At 43.6% G+C, this 9,760-nt stretch overlaps 1 protein-coding gene across 1 annotated transcript in view; it reads right to left on the bottom strand.

Moving 5' to 3' along the window:
- Positions 1-5,653, bottom strand: part of BAIAP2L1 (BAI1 associated protein 2 like 1) — a 114,580-nt gene extending 108,927 nt beyond the window's left edge. Inside the window, exon 1 of the mRNA XM_003798891.3 lies at positions 5,366-5,653. Within this exon, the coding sequence (XP_003798939.2) occupies positions 5,366-5,416 (51 nt within the window). The 5' untranslated portion in view covers positions 5,417-5,653. The remainder of the gene's footprint in view (positions 1-5,365) is intronic.
- Positions 5,654-9,760: the final 4,107 nt, after the last annotated feature.

The raw sequence follows: 9,760 nt of genomic DNA, 5'->3' as shown, positions 1-9,760 counted from the left end.
GAACAGAAATGAGGGCCTATGCCCATTAGACTTGCACCAGAATGTTCTTAAAGCACCATTCATAATATCCTGGAATAGTTTATGAACAATCCATAAGCCTGCCAAGAAAATAACTGTGATATATTCATACAGCAAAATACCATACAGAGACAAGAAAGAACTAACCACAATTACTTCCAATAATGTGGAAGTATCTGGCAAACACACCAAATAAAAACAGACAAAACAGTCCAAACTCTCCATAAGATATCAGGAGAGTGGCTATGCTCAGATGGGGTACCATGACTGGGGACTTCAGGGGATGCTCCTGGTATGCTTGTTGAGTTGGTACTACAAGTTATCTTCAGTTTGTGACAATTTAGTGAGGTACACTTAAGCACACCTTTATGTATATTGTAGTTCAATAAAAAGTTTTAAAAATAAATCAAAAATATATTAGCATATGTTGACAGATAAGAATATTTGTGCAGATTTTATAATTTTTTTTTTAAAGACAGGTCTCAGTCTGTTGCCCATGGTAGAGTGCTGTGATCATAGCTCACTGCAACCTCAAACTGCTGGGTTCAAGCAATCCTCCTGCCTCAGCCTCCCCAGTGGCTGGGACCACAGGTGTATACCCAGGCCCAATTAATTTTTTAAAAAATTTTTGTAGAGATGGGGTCTTGTGGCTCATGCCTGTAATTCCAGCACTCTGGGAGACCAAGGCGGGTGGCTTGCTTGAGCTCAGGAGTTTCAGACCAGCCTGAGCAAGAGTAAAACCCCATCTCTGCTAAAAATAGAAAAAACCTAGCTGGTGTGGTGGTGCATGCCTGTAGCCCCAACTACTTGGGAGAGTGAGGCAAGAAGATCGAGACTAGCCTTAGCAAAAGCAAAACCAAGATCCTATCGTTGCTAAAAATAGAAAAACTAGCCAGGCATTGTGATGGGCACCAGTAGTCCCACTGTAGTCCCAGCTACTTGGGAGGCTGAGGTAATAGGATCACTTGTGTCCAAGAATTTGAGGTTGCTGTGAGCTATGATAACAAGGCACTCTACTGGGGGGTGGGGGTGTGTGGGGATGGAGGGTGTGGTATTGTTTGAGCCTAGCCTCAATCTAGAGGAGATTGCTCTAAGCTTATGATGCCACAGGCACTCTAGCCTGGGGCAACAGAGAAAGATTCTGTCTCAAAAAATAAAACAAAACAAAAAACAGAGATGGGGTCTTGCTTTTTACCCAGGCTAGTCTTGAACTCCTGTCCTCAAGTGCTCCTCTAGCCTCAGCCTCCCAAAATGCTAGGATCAGAGGTGTGAGCCACCATGCCTGGCAAGCTTTCATAATAATTTTTACTTTTAAACTGCAGAATAAATAGTTGTGTGGGATGCTAAAGAAAACAAAAATTCAATCTGTTGCAATTCCATGCTCTTTAGGTTCCCCTTGAAGGTCCTGTACAAGACAAGAATTAATGCCCAATACCAAAATGATGTCACAAATGTAAACTCACTTGTGAATGCCGTCATCTGACCATCTGGTCTCATGCTCCCAGACTTCATAATAAAGGCCACTGCATAGCAGTGTTACCATAGTTCTAAAATCTCTTTCCAATCATGAAAAAATGATTATGACCAAAAAAGACCTATTATTTGACTTCATATTTTCACTTTACCAGACAAAATGCTAAAGTATCGGGCTATTCAATTTAATATTTGATACCTGGCAACCCTTTCTGCTGCTACCTGGCACCTGATTCTTATTATCCCCTTTTTTAGTCATCCTGGACCCAAAGGCAAGTTGTCTAGGCTTCTGCAAATCCATTTTATCTTCAGTACATCTGAAGAGAGTTATTATGGGAGAAGATTAAGATATCAAATATATAGCTACATCAATAAACATACCTCAGAGAGGGTTCTTAAAAAGACATTTGGAAGTGTCACTTGCTAGCTCTGCATACTGTCTATACTGGAAATCAATCAGGCAAAGACTTTCACTTACACGTTCCCCACTAACCCTAAGAAAATAAAAAAAACCATTAAACAAATCCTAGTACCCATGTCAAGATTGCTTGCATATACCTAATAAAAGGACAAAAGCATCTCACTTTCTTATTAAAAGGTTTATTCAAAACAGTGATGATGAATTAACAGAATGACAGAAAATTTCAGTGACATTTTAGATCTTCATATTATGAAAATATATTCGTTGAATGCATTTATTGGTCATTAGAAACTAAAGGACTATACAGAGCCTGGTATGGTAAATGGGATATGGAAGCTGGTCACTTATAAACTCTCAGCCTCAGTTCTTTGACAAGTGAACAAAATCCACATCCACCTTGAGGGCTGCTGTGTACTTAACAAAATGCTCTATGAAAAAGTCTCAAGAGAAAGAGTGAGACACCTAGCATAGAATAGGTGCTTCATAAATTAATCAAATGTCTATTCATTCAACAAATATGAATGCCTACTATATATATGCCTACTACATGCCAGAAACTCTTCTAACTGCTTAGACTATAACAAAGTTTGTTGCTTTGTAGAGTTCACGTTCTAGTTAGGGTGGAAAAAGAGAAAAACTTAAATAAATATATTATATAGTATTTTCTAATGTAGTAAGTGTCATGAGAGGGAAGGTAAAAGTAGCCTAAGGTAATGTTGTGCAATGGAGTTGTCCACAATTTTGAAGAGTTGTTTGAGCAGGCCTCCTTGAGGTAACCTCAAAGACTTCTGTGTCATTTCCCCACTGTGCTCATTGCTTAGTAAGATTCATGTAGGGAGAACATTCCCAGATGACACCACACTCATCCTTCCTCAACTCCCAAGTCTTTAACAGTTCTTCTAGGAAGATGGTTGCTATTTTTAATTAAGGGTTTTTTTGAACTTCACTTCTTCCCCTACCACTAAAGCACATACTCACCAGAAAACTATTCAAAATCACAAACTTCTGAGGACAAATCAAAGTGTAGGGAGAGGGAGGGATCTTTGGCGGAACTCTAATTAGCAACAGTAGTATTACTTGACATTTTGGGGATTATCATGCTATTTGTTCACGAGGTGGTAAAACACACAATCTCCTCCAGTAATCACTTGTCTAAGTACATATTTTAGATAACTCAACAAATGTGTAAATAGTGTACATTTAAGGATATTTGATACTGCATACAGAGGATCACACTACTTTATAATTCCCTCTTTTCTCTAACATATTTATTCCTTTATTTCAAAGTCAGAGAAATTTGAGTATTTAAAAAAAAAATCTAAAACCTAGCAAGTCATAAAATCTCATTTATAGGTGGCTTTTGTTAAATACACTTGGTCTGGATATGTTTCTCTTAGTAAGATATTGTAGACTGCTAGGTAACAAAGGATACATTTTTTTAAAATAACAAGATTAACCAACACTGCCAGATTTTTGCCATATTAAGCTTAAATTGTTTTCAGCTTTGATCACTGTGGGGCGGGGTGATGGCAGAGGTAAGAACCTAATGAGGAGATGGTGAGGGCTTTTCAGGCTTCCAGTCAGACCTGTGATGTAAAATTTCACTACACATTTCCACCATAGGTGAAGCATGGGCTAAGCAGCTTCACTTCATTTTATAGATTATATAAGCGTGTTGTCTGGTGCTGTAAATTCTTATCCTTCCACCTTGATGTGAAAAAGTGATCCTAAAAAATTAACAAGGAAATGGTGATGAAAATCAATCAACAACCTTTCGGATATCTGGGAATGGAGAATAAGGTTCTGGACTCTGATCTTCAGTGTACTGCAACTTTTTAAAATTGAAAATGTTTTACTCTGCTTTACCATCTACAAATATGTATAACCAAAATGATGAAATCCACTCTTTTTTCCTCCTGCCCCAGTTCTTTGGGTAATATGATATGCCCAAGTAGTTGGCATTTGTGGCACTATAATTCACTTGAGTCAGCCCCTGCAACGAGTCAACACTTAAGTATAAGTCAGGAAGAAGTGGAAGAAAGAGCAAAGAGAAGAGTTTGCTCTGAGCTTCTGACTGGTTGTCTCAAGTTTTTATTCCGTCTCAGATTGTGAAGACAAATATACCTATGTTCTTGGAGGCAAGAACTTAGAGACTTTTCTGTGTGCCTATATTTGTGTACTGCAATAGATATTAGACTCTGCTTCAAATGGGCAATGATCTGCATTTCTCAATTACAGTTTCTCCTTAACTGAGAGTCATCAGAATAGCTACTAGTCTAGTAGTAAGAATGTTTTATATACATACTTTGTCAGCACCCCACACCTCTTACCCCACCATCTTCATTTAAATGGTAACAATCTCAACACAAATGTAATTAGCTTTTGGTCACAGTTGCTGAGTCCAAAAATGCTGTGTCAACTGTATCTTCCTACAAAGTATAACTTACAGGTTATAGCATACACTTTGTGTATTAAGATGAAGGGAACTGATAATCTTTTGGCTTTCCATAGATTATGAAAACACTCCCTCTTGTTATTCTCATCCAACAAAAATCAATAAACTCCTCCGATTTGGGGAACTCAGGCCTTGAAAATCCACAAACTAAATTTTAGGGCTAAAGAAAAATTATGAAAACGATCAAACTCTGGGCCTTAAACATGGCTACAAATGAATTTAGAGAACTTTAAACTTTCAGGGGTTCAATGAGCCTAAGCTGAATTCTAACAAAAGTTGTTTTGTATTCTATTAATAGCAGATGATTAAACACATATCTTATTTCAACTGGAATTCATTTATAAGTACTTAAACTTACTAAACTGGCCACTAATCCTAAATCTGTGTCTGTTTCTGCAAAAATTCCCTGCTAATTACAGGCAAAGTTAAGAGACTGGGCATGAACGCATTCCTTAAGGTTAGGTCAATTTTATTAAAACCTCGGGTGCTCTTTCACTACAGCCTCAAGATAACCGATATATACAAGCCAAGTTTAACTTAAAGCAATTGAGCAAAGGCTTGAAGCTAAGTGCAGACCGGCTGCCACCCCGGAGCACTCCAGGGCCAGGGCGAGGCCCGGCGAAGCTCTCGGCTCACCTGGTCCTTCCTAAGCACAGGGAGTTTCTCCTCTACATTCTCGAGCCCTTTACTTGCTCAGAGGAAACTCGACCGTGTCTCTTTGGTCTCCGGGAGCTTAAGCCGGCAGCAAGGCCAGCGCGGCCACAGACTCCAAGTTGGGAGGAGGACGCCGCCGCGCCGACAACACGGACCCTGCTTCTCCCCTCCACCCCCCACGCCCAGGCTGGGGAATGTGTGGCGGGTCCGGTATCTCCAGCGCCAAGAGGAGGAGGAACGGGAGGATCTTCCCTCCCGAAGTCTCCTCCTCATCCCAAGGTGAGTCCCGCAGCGAGGACCGCGAGCCGCCCCGGGGCTCCCATCCCCGGCGCGTCCAGCCTTACCCGGTAGGTGGTCTCCGTGAGCCGGCTCACCTCCTCCGGCCCCCGCGACATGGCTGCGGCCACCCGACCGGGGAGCGCGGGAGGGGGTGCGGGGCCTCGTGGCCACCCGACTGAGGCGGCAGGAGCGCCGAGGCACGGCTAAGGAGACCTGGAAGGTTGGCTGCTGCTGCTGCCGCCGCCGACCCGAGAGCGCCCGGGCGCACCTCCGCCGCCAAAATGTCAAAACTTGCGGCGCTGCTGTGGCGGTCTGTGGGACGCTGAGGAGAAGCGGACAGACGCCGCCAAGCTAGCAGGGCGGGCCAGGAGGCCCCACCTGAAGCTGGCGGGAGGGGTGGGCGGGGTGGCCCCACCTGAGGATGCCTGGTGGGCGGGGACGGGGAGGGACCGGGCGGAGTGGGCGGGGCGGCTCCTGGGGAGCGGCTGGGGTTGGCCGGGCAAAGGCGGGGCGGAGCAGCCTGCTGGGGTGGGCGGGGCAGACGCGCGGCGGGACAGAGTGGGCGGGCGGGGCTGCTCCTGAGGATCGGTTGGGATTGGCAGAACGGAGGCGGGGCCAAGCAGCGTGGTGGGCGGGGCAGGCGCGGGACCAGGAGGAGTGGGCGGGGTCATTCACCTGAAGCGGACAGGGCGGGGCGGACACTGCGCGCCCTCTCGCGGCGCTCACAGTGCTTTCGGAGAGGCGGAGACCTGTTTGCTGTTGTGCTAGGGCAGGGCCCACACCGGAGGCATTCAGGCCTCTGTAGTATAGGGCCTTCATGCGCCCCGCATGCAGGTGAACCCAGAGGTTCCGAGGCCCGTGCACTCCGCAGTCTCTCCCCTCAAGCTCTGCCTTTTGGGAACCTGGAGAAGAGGGGCCCATATTCCCCAGTTGCATTGATTTTCCTGATTGATTTCTCTCCACCGGCACCGCAGGGCATGGATGGAGGAAGGGGGCTGCCGCTCGCAATTTTGGAAGCTCCTGATATATAAAAAAAATTTAAAAAATGCCAAGGTCTGGTTACTGAAATGGCAGTACATTTTAAAAATTTACATGGAGAATGACTCAATGCAATATAACCGTGCTATCACAAGATTGTTCTAGGATTTAGAAAACCGTGATGAACTGAGGTGTTGGGAAGGTCTTCCTTTCGTCCCTGAGTCTGCAGGAGTGTGGCTCCTGAGACTTCCTGTTCTGTCTCCTCACTCCCAGCCGTACTCCGTCCTGCCCAGGGGTAAGGGAACTGCCTTCTCAGGGCATCTTCAGATTGCGTGGCCTTGGGCTGGGGTCTCCCAGACCCTGAGGGGCCAGAACAGCCTTTTCCCACTGGGAACCACCGTGTAGCATCTGAGACCTCCAGCCAACAAAGGTGGGTGATCTTATCCTGATTTTTAAAAACTTCTGAGTGCAATTGTATCTTTTATAGGATGTTAGGATATGAAGCTTTTGAATTGCTTGCGTGATAAAGTTCACCAGGAAATGCTCACAAAGAAAGCACTGTGTGGCCCAGATGGGAAGACCAAGAATATGAGATGCCACTGGACTTAGAACATAAACAACCACTTGAACTCTGGGGCAGTCTTATCGGGCTTTACAAGCTATAAAATGAATCACGCTTGGGAACCAAAAGGTTATATGATCTTGGATATTGGGGGAAATAACACACTGGCCCCAGGTATCAGACAACAGAAGCAGCTGCCTCCTTCCTTAACAAATTTACAGTATTTGACTGAAAAGATTTGGTAACTGGGTTTTGTTTGCCACATGTGAGATGCATTCATGGCCTTATTATTCTCATTATGATTATGTTAGACTTTTAAAGTTATATCTGTTGGTTTTTATTTAAACTTAAAAATCTCTGCCTTAACTTTGTAGATCTCCTTTTGTCTTAGAACTTCTCTCTGTGCCTTCTGATGAATGCGGTCACTTCACCCTCTGCTGCCAGGCAGTCATCCGAGGAGCTGGAAAGAGAGCAGGTGCTTAACCTCTAACACCCCACAGCTCATTGGTGTGGTTCAGAGCCAGAAAGGACAGAGGTTAACAAACCACCGTAAAACCAGCAAGTATCTCAGATAACCCAATTCAATTGCTGAGGCTGGAATTTGATCATGGGACCAGGCTCATAAGTATATGCAAATCTTCAAACATCCAGTCATATTTAACTCTCCCTTATGGGAATAATATCCTGCCTATGACTTCCTTTAGAAGTCTTTGAGAGCAGTTAGCTCTTGGTCTCTACTGACATTCACATAGTCCCCAGCTCAGTGCTTGGCTCATAGATGCCTGGGAGGTCTTTATTGAACAACAGAATAAATGAGTATTGATCATCTGCTCTGTGCCAGGCTCTCTGCTGGGGGCTGTAGGTGTGCAGAATTAACTGGGCTAGAACTATACCTTTAATGCTGTACAGAAGGTAGAATTTAAGGAAGATCACAAAGTTCTAAGAGAGGTACAGTCAGTCATACCATAAGTAAACAAGTGGGTATGATCTCATAAGGCAATTTGTATATTAGACTCTTCAGGAATGTTTGTTGGTTTCATGTAAACTTGAAAGTCCACAGTCTTAGTTGTTCTGAGACTTCAGTGATGCTCAGAGTAAAGGAAAGTGGATCAATAGGAAGGAATGACTCAGGAGAAGGTAAGAAGAGCAGCTGTAGTTTGGCTTAACAAACTTTCCTTGCTGAGAAAGCCCTGCAGCAGGTCTCCAGAATACAGCCTAAAGAAGAGCTCGTCTGGCCTTTCTGTAAATCAGTACAATGCCTCCCCCGCACAGGCAACCAAGATGTCTTCTTTTAGCTCCTGCTTCAGTTTAAATGGTGACAGTCCTGACGGACAATGGTTCAACTCATGATGTTTTGACTTTATGATGGTATGCATTTAGTGGTAATCATACTTCAAATTATAAATTTTGATCTTTTCCTGGGCCAGCCACATGCAGTATGATACTGTCTTGTAATACTGGGTAGCATTAGGTGAACTGCAGCTCCCAGTCAGCTATGCAAGGGGTTAAACAACCAATACTATACAGTGCACTGTGTTGCCAGATGATTTGCCGAACTGTAAGCTATGGTAAGTGTTCTAAGCCCATTTAAGGTAGGACAGGCTAAGCTATGATGTTTGACAGGTTAGGTACATTATATGCATTTTTGACGTAACAGTATTTTCAACTTATGATGGATTTATTGGGACATAACCCCATGGTAAATCACAGAGCAGCTGTAGTCAAAAATCCGGTTTTTGTTAACAAGTTTGTAAGATGAAACTGTAGTTTGAAAGCCACAGTCAAAATGAGCTCTTTTTGGGAGGTTTATGTCTTCTTCTGAACTTAACTGTGTAGCCTGGTGGTGGATTCTCTAAGCCTAGTGGGTGCTCAAAGGGGTGTCCACGAGAATTCAACTATGTTTTGTGACAAAAGAGATCTCTGCTAATAACAGTTGTTTTAGGCAAATTTCCACAGAAAATACCAGGAGATAGGATGGAGCTTTAAATTTTCTTATTCTGAAAAAGCAAATGTGAATTGAAAACTCATTTACCTTTCTGTAACTTTTTGTGCAATCCAAACAGCATGAACTTCTCCAACATACCAAGCTTATTTCTGCTGTAGAGTTTTTCACTAGCTGTTTCCTCTACCTAGAATGTTTTCTTCACTGGCCTCACAACTCTTTCTGGTCATTTGGATTTCAGCCCACATGCAGCCTCAGAGAGGCCTTCCCTGACCACTCAAACAGAAGTAGTATTTCAGGCCCTCTCTATCAGAGTTCTATTTTAATTCTAATAGTGCTTAGCACTAGTTACGGTGGGCTGAATAGTGGCTCCTCAAAGATATCTAAGTCCTAATCCTCAGAACCTGTGAATGTTATCTTACATGGCAAAAGAAGCTATTCGAGTGTGAGATTGTTAAGAATTTTGAGAAGGGACAATTACCCTGGATTATCTGGGTAGGCCTGGTATAATCCCAAAAGTCTTTATAAGAAGGATACAGGAGGAGCCAGAGGTGATGTGCTAACAGAAGGAGAGACTGAAGTGATGCATTTTGAAGGAAAGAGAGACCACAAGCCAAGGAATACAGGCCGTCACTGAGTCTGGAAGCTGAAAAAGAAAAGGAAGTATATTCTTTTCTCAGAGTCTCTAGGAGGAACCAGCTCTGCTGATGCCTTGATTTCAAACTTTTAAGCCTTATTGTGGACTTATGACCTGACTGGAAGAGAATAAATATGTGTAGCTTGGAGCCACTAAGTTCCTGATAATTTATAATAGACACAGAGGAAACGATATACTAGCTAATCTTTTCTCTTTTTCTTTTTCTTTTTTTTTTTTTGAGACAGAGTCTCACCGTGTTGCCCTCAGTAGAGTGCTATGGCATCATAGCTCACAGCAACCTCAAACTCCTGGGCTTAAGCAATTCTCTTGCCTCAGCCTCC

Source organism: Otolemur garnettii, unplaced genomic scaffold (genome assembly GCF_000181295.1).
Source record: "Otolemur garnettii isolate 467f Iridium unplaced genomic scaffold, OtoGar3 scaffold00142, whole genome shotgun sequence".
NCBI lineage: Eukaryota > Metazoa > Chordata > Mammalia > Primates > Galagidae > Otolemur > Otolemur garnettii.
This window is presented reverse-complemented; position numbering and strand designations above follow the sequence as displayed.